This window comes from Somniosus microcephalus, chromosome 24 (assembly GCF_052327205.1).
Source record: "Somniosus microcephalus isolate GS21.2 chromosome 24, FLI_Smic_1.0, whole genome shotgun sequence".
In the NCBI taxonomy this organism is placed as follows: Eukaryota; Metazoa; Chordata; class Chondrichthyes; order Squaliformes; family Somniosidae; genus Somniosus; species Somniosus microcephalus.
In genome coordinates, this window is record NC_141010.1 from 24,351,081 (window position 1) to 24,366,638 (window position 15,558).

Here is a 15,558-nt window from a genome sequence, read left to right on the forward strand (position 1 = left end):
GCATAAGTTCTGAGGTTAATTTTTATTTTCTTTTGGTTAGGTAACTGCTTATAATAGGAAAACGTATGAGACAATGAGGCAAAATATCATCATTAATGTCGAACAGCCAATAGGTGAGAACCTATAATATTAATTATTTGCTTGAGGTATGAGGGGTTTGATTGGTTTAGAGAAATAAATATTTTCTATTATGTACCCATAGTTCATTTATGATATTGCTCACAGGTCTTTCAGGGTTAAAGGCGCTATATAAATGCATGTTGTTGTTGTTGTTGGTATGGAGCGTGCTGTTCCAGATGTTATGCGTACTGCGTTCATGTTGCTACTTAAGTTTCTCATCAAAGTCTTGCAGTTGTCTCGCAAGGTTTTGCTTGGACAATGGGGGTAATCGTTTGAGTACATGGCAGTGGGGGCACATCAAATATCGTTGGTGCGCTGCCCCTGATCTTCCATCTATTGATGAGGCTCCTCACGACTGTTGCCTGGTCATAAAATAACCCCAAATGAATGAACATTTTTTTATTCAGATTGCGTTAATTTATTTGGGGGTCCATTTTCTTTTGACTTTTAGGCACTGTATGATTTGATGAGCTCACAGACAATTGTCCTCTGAGAAAGAAACGGAGCATAGGTTTTCCTGAACAAACCGCAACCAATAAATAAAGCACATCACTTTGCTTGGATATCAGTAAGTTTGATTTGATTTTTTTTCCATTCAGGCCGCCCCATCATATAAATTTCTGAAAGGGGACTGACAGATTAAATTTGAAGGCACTCAGGTCTCATTTATAGCATAAATGACACTTATTCCAAAGCAGATATTGGGAAATTAACAACCAACAGCGGTGAAAATAGGAAATGGCAGCACTCTCTGTAAATGGTCAGCATTAGCAAGTGTGACCAGAGTGTAATGGCCCTGCATGTGTGGAGCACAGCAAAGACAGAGTGATCCATTAAGGTCACATTTGTATAGAAGCCCAAAAATATTGGCAACAAAGGTTCAGCTAAATGATCCGAACTGTGACAAGGGAGAAGAAGGCCAGGCCAAAGCCCCTGGAAGAGGGCTGGTCTGTAACGCCAAAGGTTCTTCTAGCTATTGGGAGATGTTAAGCTTTTTAGGTGTTTATTATTTGTGACAATAAATTAAGCATTTTTGTCTACTGTTAGCTTTGTAATGGTTCCTTTAATTCAATCACAGTGCGTAAAGCATTCAGAATCATGTCCCGACTCTAACTCAATACAATATCGCGAGGTGGTGGGCTGGGAAAGAGGGTCCAGCAGCTTTCCCAACAGGAGAGGGGAACAGGAATCTCAGTCAGGGTGGTGAGCGGCCCGTCCAAATTTTCTCGCATTCTCCACCACAATTTCCGCAGCAATTCTTCTTCTTCTTCTTAGGCAGTCCCTCGGAACTGAGGATGACTTGCTTCCACATTAAAAATGAGCTCGCAGGTGACTGATGAGTCCAATGCGGGACCTACAATCTCTGTCACAGGTGGGGCAGACGGTGGTTGAAGGGGCGGGTGGGTGGGGTGCTTGGGTTGACGTGCGCTCCTTGCGCTTGGCTTCCGCTTGCTTCTGCAGCAATTACAAGTGGAATCGCAGAGGAGAATTTCTCTTCATGTCAAGTGCGTTTAATGCTTAAATATTTGTTCCCTCTTTAACTGACATGGAAGTCTGATCTCCTAGCATACAATACAAAGAGTAATTTTGTTTTTTATTTAGAATTTGTCAACCCATATATGTTGTGTTATATGTAATGCACTCTTAAATACCGACTATTGGTCTTCATTCATCCATTGCAGACATTGGCCTAGCAATTCAGTGATGCTGTGCCTCTTTTACAGGCCTAAAATGGGCACCAAAGTTTCAATATGGTGGGCGGTGTGCACGTGCACATTCTGAGCAGGATGTGTGCTGCCCACCATATTGGTACAGGCATCAAAAGAGGCATCATGGGTCCGCACCTGAAATGGGCATTAGGCCCTTTGCATATGCAAACCCACTACAGGCTGCCACTATACAGGTATGTTTTTTTTAAATTACTTAACTGAATATGGAGCCAGGAGGAGGAGGAGTACTCCTCCCGACTCCACATTAAAACCACAGGCTGCTGCTGGCCGCTGCTCTCACCACTCCCGATCACTGCCTCGACCGCCACCATCTCCCCCCACCGCCCCCCACAATTGCTACCTTGCCCTACTCTCCCGAAGGCTGCCCACCCCTTCCAATCATCTGTCTTCCTCCCTGTTCTGATCACCCCCCCCCACCCCCGGTTGCCCCCCTCTCCCCCCTCTTACAAGACCCACCTGCATTGCTGGCAACAGCCCGACATTCAAATGGTCTTTGCTGACGCGTTGCTTGGGGTCGCCCAGCAGACTGATCCCGGTCTGAATGTAAATGAGGCCCGAGACCCAATATTGGGCCTACCCATTTTGGCGCAAACCAATTTCTTGGCCTTATAGTTTTTGAATCACCAATGAAATTCTAAAATAAGTTTATGCTGACAACCGATCACTTCTTTCTCACTCTTACACATTGTCCTCTTACATAAGCGAAGTCAGAATACATCAACATTTTCCCCAACAATTTTCTGCAAAAGGGATACCGTAGCGCTTACCTTCTGGGCAAGGGTCTGTCTGGTATTGTTTCTACAGGACATAATACAGACACGTAGCAATATGCAAAATCTGTTGTTATTCTGTAAAGCACACAGGGGAATTTTGTTCACATTCATTAGTCAGGTTAAGTTACATTTCTTTCTTGCCGTAGGGTTGAAACTGCCATACCAGGTTGAATTCTATGTGAAAAACAGAGATGTGGAGGAGGTATTGCCCAGAGAGGTGCAAAAACACATCATGGACAGAGTGGAGAGCATTTGGGGATTTAATCATTTGACCATAGTCAACATCACTTCTGCATTAGACAGAGGAGGCCGGGTTCCGCTGCCTATTGAAGGAAGGAAAGAGGGGTGAGACAATTTATATTCATTTCAAAAACATTGAAGTCGATAAGTGCTTATGAATATGTATTTTCTTTTGGATGAAAAGGCAACAAGTAACTGCCAGGTGTAAATTCCTCTCACTACTATTGCCAATATTTTTCAGTTCTGACAGCAGCTACCAGATTAAAAAATAGAAAGGCCGATTTTAACTACCAGTGGAGAATGGGCAAGCGGCGGGCAGAGCGCGACATCTTCCCGTCATTGCAGGCTGGCGAGAGGCCAGAGCCATTTCCAGGCTCGGGTCTCATTTCCATTGTGCTGCCAAAACAGGAGCCCGGTTGTAGCTCGCCAGTTCTGGGAGTGCGGGAAATTGGCCACCTCCTGTGCTGAGCCGGCTGACAGTCGGAGCCTGGGTGGGGGCAGGGGTGGCAGGTGTAAGCTCTCAAACAGGCCAGCAGCGGCCCGGAATTTAATTTTTTTGTGGTACCAAGGAGAAGCACTCCTGCTCCTCCTGGCCCCTCCAAAAGATAATTAGATATTTCCTGGGCCGTTTAGTGAGCGGCTTCCAGTGGTCCCTTTTTAGACCAAGCTTCGCCCATTTGTGGCTCAAACTTTCAATCAGGGCCCTATGTAGGTCACAGTTTGTATAATTTAGTGATTCAGGCAGGTGCTTGGGCTGTCCTGCTAAAGGATCTGGCGAAATGATGGCCAGTGAGATTGGAGCAGGAACAGAGTGGTAAGTGCACCACTCCAATTTTGAAACCCCATTTCTACCCAGCAGACCAAGTTAAAATTGGTCCTACAAATGCCACCATTTAAGTTACGATAGCAAAATACTGCAGATGTTGGAAATCCGAAATAACAACAGCAAATGCTGGAAAAACTCAGCAGGTCAGGCAACATCCGTGGAGAGAAATTTGAGTTGACGTTTCGGGTTGAACCCTTCTTCAAAGTTAGTTTTTGCAGCCACTGCTAGTGGTAGAAGACCTACTACAGGAAACTTTCTGGTATCCGGCACGGACGGGACCGACGTGGTGCCGGTTCATCAACAATTCCGGATAACCGAACGCTATAGTAAAAGATACAGAGCTCAGAGCTCCATACAAACCCTGCAACAGCTTCAAAACAATCGGCACAAGTTGCAAGCATCTCTGTAGCTTAGCAACAGCTTCAGCTACACCCTTGCACAGCAACAAATGGAGTAAAAAAAGTAACTAAAAGTAAAAAAAGTTACCTGAACCGACTCCTGAATTTTGCCGGTGGATAGAGCGTTCCGGTTATTTAGGGGCCGGTTAATCGAAAGTTTCCTGTAAATGGTAGGTAAAGGTGCGTTGCAACAAACAAAATATTTTTTTTGTTATTCCCTTCCCTAAAACTAACAGTCTTGTTCATAAAAGGCAAGACTCTATCCATGCTCAATACTTAAAAAAAATGAATAAGACTTAAGGTGCATCTCTACCTGGCATTATCTCTACCTGCATTTTAAGACTGATAATTCTAGCAATCCACTGCAATGTCCCGTCTCTGCCTTTTTGTTGGTTGCTTATTTCTATTTGAACTGGCGTTGAACAGGAACTAATTTCACTTGGCGATAACAAGGCAAAAATCACTAAAATCGAATATTAGTGGCAAAATCCAGCTCCTGTACAAACCTACCATGCAATCCTTCCTCATTTTTCCAGCTTATATCCCATAGTTCCTCACTATTTATCCTTATGAACTATTTCATTACTTTGTTTCCAATGTACTATCTCTTTAATGATGCCTTTGCCATAAAAAGCCATAAGTTGTAAGAAGTTATATGCAGGATCTTGTGCCTTGCTGGCATGTTATGTCAGAGTTTGTGGCACAATGGAGAATGTCATATTGAAGGACTACTGTGTATTCAAACTTAAGTTTTGCATTAAGCAAACACAGATCTCAACAAGTATGGAATCCTTGAGATAGAAAGGAGGTGGCGCAAAACAGATGATGTTGGATCGGCCACTCGTTATACGCTGCGCCTGATATTCAGTTGCATTGACTGCAGTGGAGCTGAATATTAGGCACTGCGTATAACGGGCGGCCAATCCGATACCACCCGTTTTGCGCCACCTCCCGAGTCGAATTTCTAGGCCCTTATTTCCACGTGAAAACTAGTTCCATTACAAAACAAAACTACTAATTAAAGTGTTCATCTATTTATACCTTGCAAATGAATGCAAGGTATTATTTTCCTTTGTCGGTAGTAGCTCTGAGTACCTTTGTAGTGCACAGAGACTATTTTTAATTTGTTGCCATCAGGAGCCATTTTCGAGTCCAGAGAATTAAATCTGGCAGAGAACAAAATTTACCATGGCAACCACGGCCTGTGTGAAGAACCCAGTTACTGCAGAGAATTAACCTCCTGCTGCATGTATTAGGTATGGTTCTTCAAACATAACATGGATTCATTCAGAATTACCATTCTGCAACTGGGTGGCTGCTACTGTCATGTGTAGCTGCGTATCTGTGTTGCTGGAAAGCTCAGTTAAAATAACCTGTTGTGTCCCTGTCAAAGACTGATCTCTACAGAGTGAAGCTGATCTAGCTCAGAGCATAGTTCCGTACTTGCTGTTGTACAATTTGGTTCAATTGCGTTATCGTCTGGTATTATCTAAACTTTCTGGGTGCAATAAAATGTTGAATTAGCTTTGTGTATTAATTCCAGATTATTTTAGTTCATGTGGCTCGACTAGACCTGTTATGTATTGTGTGTTCTATTGTGTGTTCTCCTCCCACCTGTGGTGGCGCTGTCACAGGAGATAAATGGTTGGGTGTTCTCTGTTAAGTTTAGCTCTCTTTGTTCGGAACTTTCCAGAACTTCCTTTCCTTCCAATAAAGCACTTCATGTTTGAATCTCTGAGTTCTGAGTCCTAAATTGTGGCTAGGTAGAAAGGTACCGACACAACAAGTGGCAACGAGGAGCGGATGAATCTGCGTACGTTACGGGTGCAGTGAGTAAACAGAAAATTTAATTTGAAACGTGAGATGGCTACTATATTAGGAAACATCGGTGATTTTGATGAAAATGTGGAGCAATGGAGCGCTTATACAGAACGTTTTGACTATTTTGTATTGGCGAATGCGGTGGCAAATGAAAAGGTCGTGCCTACCTTTTTGAGTGTAATCGGGCCGAAGATATTCAATTTACTTCGCAGCCTCGTGCAACCAGATAAGCCAGGAACTAAAACATATAAGCAACTAGTGGAAATTTTTGGAGCACATTTTTCACCAAAACCTCTGGTTATTGCTGAGAGATTTAAATTTCACAAACAGAATCAAGAGGAGGGGGAATCAGTGACGATGTTTATTGCTGCTTTAAAAAGGTTGTCGGAACACTGCCAGTTCAAGGAGGTGCTGAATGACACCATTAGAGACAGACTTGTGTGTGGTCTGCAAAATGCAGCCACACAGAAGCGCCTTCTTACTAAGGACAACCTTACTCTTGAAAAGGCCATTGAAGTTAGTGTCTCCATGGAGATGGTGGAAAAGGAGGCTCACCAGTTGAGTTCAACAGGGAGAGTTCACAAGGTGTCGTCTGAGCCTAAAGGTGCGCGGAACGGCACATGTTACCGTTGTGGGAAAACGGGCCATCACGCTAATGACTGCTGGTGTACGGAGCTGGAATGCTGAAATTGTGGCAAAAAGGGTCACATTGAACGCGCCTGTAGAGGTAAAAAAAGAACAGACAGAGCTGGGAAGCATGGAAGCAAAATGTCTGTATTTGGACAAGAGAGGAAAAAGAGTGTTCATTCAGTGCAGTATGATGGAACAAGCAAAACAGAGGGGAGCGACACCTCTGAGGAGGAAGAGGTGCACATACTGACGGTTGCAGGTGATTCAAATGGCTACTGGGTGTCACCACTGGTGGAGGGACAATCAGTGCGGATGGAGGTGGACACAGGCACGGCTGTGTCCCTTGTTTCAGACACTGTCTACAACAAAATGCTAAAGCATCTTACCCTTCAGCCAACAAACATTGTGCTAAAGACGTATACCGGCGAACCTGTGGCCATGAGAGGCGTCATTGAGGTGACAGTTAAATTGAACGGACAGACTGCAAAACTGCCACTATATGTGGTAAAGGGAAATTACCCATCGCTACTGGGACGTGCGTGGCTAGAGAAAATCACGCTGGACTGGCCTGCAGTCCGCATGATGTCAAAAGGGGAGTCAGGCCTGACTGCAGTGTTAAACAAACATGCAGAACTCTTCAATGGGGAACTTGGGAGCATGAAAAAGATCAGCGTGAGACTGGACATTAAACCTGACAGCAAGCCGAAGTTTCACAAAGCCCGACCTGTACCCTATGCAATTAGGCCAAAAGTTGAGGCTAACTTGGAGGCCTTAGTCGAGAATGGAGTCCTGGAGCCTGTGAGCGTGAGCAAATGGGCCACACCCATTGTTCCTGTCCTGAAAAAGGATGGATCTGTTCGAATCTGCGGGGATTTTAAAGTGAATATTAACCCGGTGCTGTCTGCGGAACAGTACCCTCTTCCCCTCATTGATGATCTTTTTACGGGCCTGGCCGGAGGGCAAAAGTTCAGCAAAATAGACTTATGCCAAGCTTATCTACAAATGCATGTCGATGACAAATCAAAGGAGCTGCTGACAATTGTGATACACAAGGGGCTATACAGGTACTGCCGCCTTCCATTTAAGAGGGGAGGAAATGTTATGTATTGTGTGTTCTAGTGTGTGTTCTCCTCCCACCTGTGGTGGCGCTGTCACAGGAGATAAATGGTTGGGTGTTCTCTGTTAAGTTTAGCTCTCTTTGTTCGGAACTTTCCAGAACTTCCTTTCCTTCCAATAAAGCACTTCATGTTTGAAACTCTGAGTTCTGAGTCCTAAATTGTGTCTTGGTAGAAAGGTACCGACACAACAAGACCCTTTAGGGGTCAAATCCCTTGAGGGTTCTCCTGTTTGGCCTAACTTCAGCGGAAGTGCCACGGAAACCTTGGAAAATCGATGCTAGCGGATTTCCGTGGCAGTTCCGCTGAAGTTCCGGTGGCCGAGCCGGAAACCCGCTGAGGAAATTCTCCCGGTGTCTAAAAAAATGGCGTATTTTTCAATGGACTGCTCAGCGTTGAGTTTGAAGGTTCCAAAATATATTAAGAGAATGTAATCTATCCGCTTTGTTTTTATCATTTCATACTGAGAAGCTCTACCTGAGGGGAAAACTCCTTTTTCAAACATTTATGCTCTAAAAGGCACAAATTAAGTATTACAATAAATCTGAAGACTGGGCAGAATATACAAAAAATATTGGAAATCATAATGAACTATTTTCACATGTGTACATGTATAAACATATGAAAATGAAAGGCAAGAAAGCACCAGCTGCTCCATCAAGCTGCTCCTCTACTGACTTCTACACACCATCATCCCATCCATGCTCCACGTCCTGACAATACATCAGAACAGCCAATTCCCTCTTGTAATAGCCTTGCAACACTGTTCATGGGCCTTCAATGATTCGTGTACTGTAACATCTAGGTCCTCCCCCTGCTCAGCAGGCTTGAGCACGTAATCTTACAAAGTATATACATTTTTTGGTGTTGCCCCTAACCAAATGCATAACACTACTGTAAATAATAGTAATGGGAAGAGTACTGTGCCCAGTTCTGATCCCCATACTACAAGAAGGTACAAAAAAGGTTTACAAGGAGAATACCGGAACTGAGAGGTTATAAACATCAGGAGAGACTGAACAGGCTGGGGCACTTTTCTCTAGAAAAGAGAAGGCTGAGGGGTGACCTAATCGAGATTTTTTAATTTATGAAGGGGTTTGATAGGGTAGACATAGAGAAAATGGGCTGGATTTTGTCAATGGGGACGTGATGGAGACGGGACTCCCACTTTTTGGGTTGTAGTCCCGCCTCCATCAACTTGTGGCCAACCCATGCTATTTTCCCTTGATTGACCTTGATTGACCCAGCGGGCTCAGCAGGCCAATTAAGGGACACCTGGTTACTGGTGACGTAATAAAGACTCACTACGCACTTGGTTGTACATAAAGCAAGGCTTTAATCGACTTGTAACAAAACATGGAGGTCTAGTTAGTAGTCACTAGCATCCTGTTTCCAGATTGTCTCTGGCCAAGTTGGGCCCACGCCCGAGTATTTATATTCCTCGGACGGCGCCCTCAGCTGGCCATTCAGTAGTACTTCCTGAGTTACTTCTTGTAGAAGTTGCGATTTATGACAGTCAGTGATTGACATTTCATCTGTCAAGAGCTTTTGAAAGATGAAAAATCAGCGTTTGACAGCTCTGTGAAGCTGTCAAACGCTGACAATCTGTCTTCTAACTTGAGTCCTTCTACTGAGACTCAGTTAGAGAGCTCTCCAGACCAGAAAGCAGAGGCTGCAGCTTTTGACAGTTCAGCGGCCATTCTGCTTTCTGTGCCGGTGAGCTGAGGGACTCCCAAGAACTGAAGGAAGGAAGCCTGCAGGAGAAAGTAAAAGTAAGCAAAACTTATTTAAACACTTTACACTTACCTCACACACTTACCTCTGCACACATGCACCCATCACTCACCTGCACAACGGACATCTCGACCCCCTCCAACCCCTGCAGACCGATGGTCCACCTCGCTAACTTGGCGTGGTTCGGAGCCGTCGGGAAGCCCACACTTCAGGGCTAAAAATAGGGATTAGGCAAAAAACTGCCTGTTAACTGGCAGTTAATTGGCATAATCCCCTTCCCGCCTTGGGGAGGCGGCTCCCAGCACAGGTCGGATACCCGCCTCCTGGGACATTGGCACGGAGGCGGGTTGGGGGCGGGATGGGTTCCTGCCCCCTGATTCTGCAATTTTCCCACCACTCCCGCCTCCAAACCCGCCTCCACGGGGCTTGGAAATTCGAGCCCAATGGCTCCGCTTGTGGGGGAATCCAAAACTATATAAGATAGTCACTAATAAATCCAATAAGGAATTCAGGAGAAAAAGTAACCTTTTCTGTGATACCTTGTCAAAGGCTTTTTGAAAATCAAGATATACCGACATCCATCAACCTAGTAACTTACCTGGTGAGCTTTCTTTCATCCAGAGCCACATAAAGGCCGAGATCCTGTGCTTGAGATGCTTCAAAGGAATCATCCAGCATTAATTTTAGTCATGTCTTCATTTATTATATTCATGCCATCTGGTCTACTGTCATCGCCTCACTCGAGAATTGGAGTTTCCACAGTCCCTCCTCTAAGGAAGCTTTGGTGGGAGATCGGAAGTGCCCATCCTGCCTCATTTAAATGCAGAGGCAGGTTCGGTTGTCTGTGTTGGGGAAGCCCCAGGAAACCTGAAGGCAACACATGAAGGGGTAGCCCTGATGTGAAAGAGCTCTTCCCCATTTTCTTCTTCCTTACAGCTGGGGAATGCTGAGTGACCCTAATATTTAAAAGAAAGCATGTCCATCACATTGTGACTGAGTACCCCCAAAGCAGCCAGGGAATTTCCTGTACTACAAACTAAATGGATATGGTGGCTCTCAGATTCTAGAATGTTAGGCCATCTTGAATTCCATCAGAGGTATTAAAAAGGGCTTCACACTTTCACCTCCTTCTTTCTGCTACATTAGCAAATAATGTTACATAAGATAGCTGGAGGAAAATGGGAAAAATGAGGCATGTTTGTCTAAGACTTAGCATGGTATTGGCTTTTAAAAATTCTGTCACAGTCAATAAGAAGTTTAAAAACCACCTTCACTTGCAGAAAACAATGATCCTGAAAATCTCCGGGCCCAATGACAGATCTCCATTGGAAGTCGGGCCTTGGAGGTCAGTCGGAGATGAGAATCTGGTGGAACCCAGAAATACCAGGGGCTAAAAATTGAGTAGCACCCCATTTGGGGTACTAACTTCGCCGGAGCATTACGTTTAGCGCCCCAGAAAAATTAGCACCCCCGTGCCGGAAATTGAGTGGTTGCGCCCCAAGAGGGAAGCGGGGCGCTACTGGAAGCGCCCCACATCCCTCTTGGGGCGCTGCGAGTCAATATCGCAGCGCTATGAGCCGCGGTACTGCAGGCCTTCCTCCCCTTCTTAAAGGGGAGGGGCCTTGCACAGCGCGACCCGGGGTCCAGCTGGGCCCCCGGGAATCAGGAGTGCCGGCAAAAGAGCCCGGCACTCAAGAGAAGTGCCGGGCTCTTGGAGCGCAGCTGACACTCCGTGGGTGGGGGGGGGGTCAGGAGGCCGGGGACGGGAGCTCAGGCAGGTGCTGGCAGGCGGCCAGTAACAAAAATGGCCGCCCCGCACCTCGCCTTTAAATAGCGCCTCTCCAGCTGCAGGTAGGCCCCCCTGACCCCGTCGGACATAGCGTCCGGCGGTAAGTCAGGGGGCGCTCCCGAAGATCGCGGCCGGGATGCGAGTGGGGCGCTGTGCACGGCGATGATGTCATCGCCAGCGGCGCAGCACCGTGGGACACTACTGGTTAGCGCTGCCGCTAACCTCCCACTGAATTTCCCCACTTAGGGCGCTAACGGGATGCGCAAAGCAACCCAATTTTCCCCCCCTGGTCTCTGCTCAGAATCCAGTTGGCAGCCAATTCCCAACAGGGCTGTGGGTGGACAGAACTTCGGACTGTCTCATACATGGCCCTTTACTTTGGAGAGGTGGGGTGGGGGGAGAGAATTCTCACACCAGGAATTTTGTCGGTCCCAGCTATCCTTGATTTGGAAGCTCGGATAAGCCTAGTAAATAAGTCATTGAACCGGTAGATTTGGGGCCTACCTGATGTTTGAGGCCTGAATCCTGGCTTGGATAACCCAGAAAAAATTGCATTCATGAGCCAGATTGGCTCCCTTTTTGACAGCAAGTAGTGCCAGATGGCCAACAAATAACTTTCCAGGAGTACTTTTCTTGCCTCCTATAAGGACACCCAAAATGTGCACATACTGGCACAGACAACCACCCAACATATGTGAAACAGTTGACCCTGCCCTATCTGCCAGTAGGTTCAGGTGCAGAGGTCAATGGCACCCACTCTGCTGCATTCATGCTGGCAGAACAGGACAAAGGATTTTCGTGCTCTATTTCTCAGTTTAAGATAGATGCAAACGTTTAAGATTTTCACCATTTGGTTTCAGTTAGGTGTCTGAGGGAGAGATCAAGCCATTCAATCCAAATATGTTCATAGTGATTTGTTCAAATGTGTGTTTCATTGGCAGTTATTTTAGTTTATCAGTTATTTAAATATATTTTCTGGAAAGTATTATTCAGTCTGGCTGGTTCAAAGTGAACCTCCTAGTCAGTAGAAGGTAGGTCTCGTGGACTAGATGAGCTTGGAGAGGGCAGTGGAGATACTAGAGGGAAATGGTGGTTCAGAGCTAGCGTGGGAGAGGACTGGAAGATGTTTGACTTAGGGGGCAAGGGGAAGGCGGAAGGCAGCTAAATGAATGGTCTCTTGAAGATAAAGAAATCCATGAGCTCCTCACATGGAGGAGGTGGGGGGAGGGGTTTAAGGAGGTGGTCAATACTGGGGATGAGGAGCCTTGGCTTATTGTTGCCATGTAAGACGATCCTGTAGTGGGTGGATTTGGCAGAGGAGAGCAACGTCGGTATACTTTGATGTGGTTAAACCAGATCTGGCAATGAATAGCTAAGCCAGTTGTGCATCAGATAATGTTTGTATCCCTCAGACTTGCTCATACTAGTGTGTGCCGGTGTTGATACTTTTGCAATTAGCATTTTTTTACTGCTGGTGTTAGCGCAATTAAAATAAAGGGATTAATGCCAATTGGAAAATCTAGACTTGATGACCATTTTGTTGCTATAATAAGATCACAAGATAATTACACATGAGAAGGGTACTTTCAGCCCAACTTAACTCATTCAATCAGCATCCAAGTGTTTCTTAAATGATTCCAGCATTTTCACCTCCACCACTCTCGCTGGTAGTCTATTCCATGTGTTGATCACTCTTTGGGGGAAGAAAATCCTCATCATATCAGACTTAAGTTTACCTTGTATCTCTTTGTCATATTCTCACAATTTAATTTAAAGTAGTAATCCAGGTTTACCTATTTAATTCCCTTAATTATTTTAAATACCTGTGTAAAATAACCATCCGTCCCCTCCATTCCAGACTGAAAAGCCCAGGTTTTTCCAAACTTTCCTGATAACTCAGTCCTCAGACATAAGGGATCAGCCTCGTGGCTCTCCTCTGCGCTGCCTTCAGGCGTCTGAGTGTCTCCTTTGTTTCTTGATGAACAGAATTGGACAGATTACTCAAGCTGTGGTCTGACCTGAGCAGTGTCTATTTTGATCGCAACTTCCTCTGACTTATATTCTATTGTTGTGACTATATAGTTCATCGTTCTATTTACTTTGGTGATTGCTGATCTGCACAGTTTGGACATGTTGGGGTCAAATTTGACTTTTTGCCGACCAAACTTCGGAGGCCAAGGCCTCATTTAAGTTTGGCAGGCGCATTGCACCAAACAGCTGGCCTGATTGAGGTCTCTGGATCATTGGGCCGGAGCAGCCACCAGCAAGGAAGGTTGCGGGGGGCGCGGGGTTGGGGGGCGGGGGTTAGCGACCATGATGAGTGGGAGTCCCAGGTCAGCAGTGGCTCTCTGGGGCCTACAAAAATAATTCAACACTTACTTTTGGCGGCACTCTTCGGTTCCATCGCCCATGGAACTGGTCGGAGTCTGCATGGCACAAGCTCCAACCAGTTCCGCCCTAAATCATCCCATAAAAAGAAAGATTTATATTTATATAACGCCTTTCACAACCTCAGGACATTCCAAAGTGACTTACGGCCAATGAAGTACTTTTGAAGTGTAGTCACTGTTGTATTGTAGGAAATGAATCAGCCAATTTGTGCACAGCAAGCTCTCACAAACAGCAATGTGATAATGAACAGACAATCTGTTTTTGTTATGTTGGTTGAAGGATAAATATTGGCCAGGACACCGGGGATAACTCCCCTGCTCTTCTTCGAAAAAGTGCCATGGGATCTTTTACATCCACCTGAGAGAGCAGACGGAGCCTTGGTTTAATGTCTCATCCGAAAGACGGCATCTCAGACTCCGATTTTCATGTTAAAAGGGGCATATCGCCTGAAATACTCTTGGACACCTGGCGGTCGGCCCCTTTCAAAATGGAACCGGCTGCACCAGCAGTGTTAACAGGGCGGTACGGCTACTGACCCCATTTTGAGGCCATTACCGTCCCGTTAATGGCAGGCGAAGGCAGTGAAAATTAACCCCGTTATATGTCAAGTCTACTAAGACTTCTAGGACTCTTTCAACTTCTTCCTTAGCTATTTCAACACAATTCCTTCCTATGTGGAATACTTGACACCTGTAGGCATTTAAATGTCATCTATCTGTTCACATAAGTAATTTATCCAACTTATTATGCGGCTACGGCCTTTGATTCCATGGCCCTTCCTAGTTTGGATTCACCTGCATATTTGACTCATTTGCATTGGGTTTCTAAATGGCAATTGAATGATTTCAATGGAAAAGTAAAACGGGTGAGCAGGTGTAAAACAGGCTGCTGATTCCTAGCACCCATTTTTTATCCGGCAATAAAATTACCCTGAATAATTCTTCCCAGGAGTGCTACAACATCCATTTTTGTTTGGGTCATTATCAAATACCAGGTCAAAATGGACCCTGCTGCTTGTGACTTCCATGATGCAAATAGGATATGGCGATGTCATGCGTTACATTTTACCAACGCTTGATTTAAAAAAAAAATTATATTTATACTGAGGAATGAATGAGTGGGAATTAATTACTGAAAATTTACAAAAGATAATTAATTGCCGCCAAATTACGGCTAGTAATGGATAACTTACCTGAGATTTTCGAGCTAGGTAGGCCTGAGCTTTGCATGGCCATCCATGTGATCGAGAGAACACTGCAACCTATTGCTAAAGGATGTCACTTTTAGTACCAGTAGGTGGCACACATGTTAAGGAAATTGTGTTCCATCTATTATTAGAGTCAAATTTCATTTCTTTGAAATACCAGCTCATCGAAGCTGCGAAATGAAACGATCACTCAAGCCCACAGAATGAACCGAGTTCCCAAACTATTAATAATAATTATCCAGACAATTTCCACTTCCTTTTTAAATCGCTCAAAACTTCTCTCAAAGTAACTGCCGTAAACATTCAAGCCCCAGAATTTTACGTTGGTTTTGGCATTTCTGGAGCCTGAATTTGGGGGAACTCACTTGACGAGCCAACAAATTGAGCTGGAATCTTTCTTGTCCACAAAGGAAAGGTTTGAATTTCTAATTTGGCCCCTCCCATGATATGCCTGCCAGGTCTCTATGTGGCTGATTTAAATAGATAGTAATGAGGACCACTGGTTTTATGCTCGCAGTGCACTAAGGGTAAGTTACAATGAAAAATATAAGGCACGGATGCTGCCAGGCTAAGCTGAATCTAGCTGAAATTAGGATAATTTGCGTCTGAAGATTGCTGAAAGTTTGAGTAGTATTGTAGGAATCTACGGATTCCTATCTAAATCACTGAGGTCGAGTCAGTTCAGTAAATTAACCGAATTTAATTAAACTGATGAACAAAACAAAATATGCAGGAGAAATCACAAACAGGTCTGCACAGTAGCTAGTTCCACGAGGACTGAACT

At 45.0% G+C, this 15,558-nt stretch overlaps 1 protein-coding gene across 2 annotated transcripts in view; it reads left to right on the plus strand.

Annotated features, from left to right (window-relative positions):
- sgca (sarcoglycan, alpha) overlaps positions 1 to 15,558 on the plus strand; it is a 70,726-nt gene that overhangs the window by 13,086 nt on the left and 42,082 nt on the right. For both annotated transcript variants that reach the window (XM_085966319.1, XM_085966320.1), the window contains 2 exons: positions 41 to 113; positions 2,770 to 2,968. In XM_085966319.1, the coding sequence (XP_085822445.1) occupies positions 41 to 113; positions 2,770 to 2,968 (272 nt within the window). The remainder of the gene's footprint in view (positions 1 to 40; positions 114 to 2,769; positions 2,969 to 15,558) is intronic.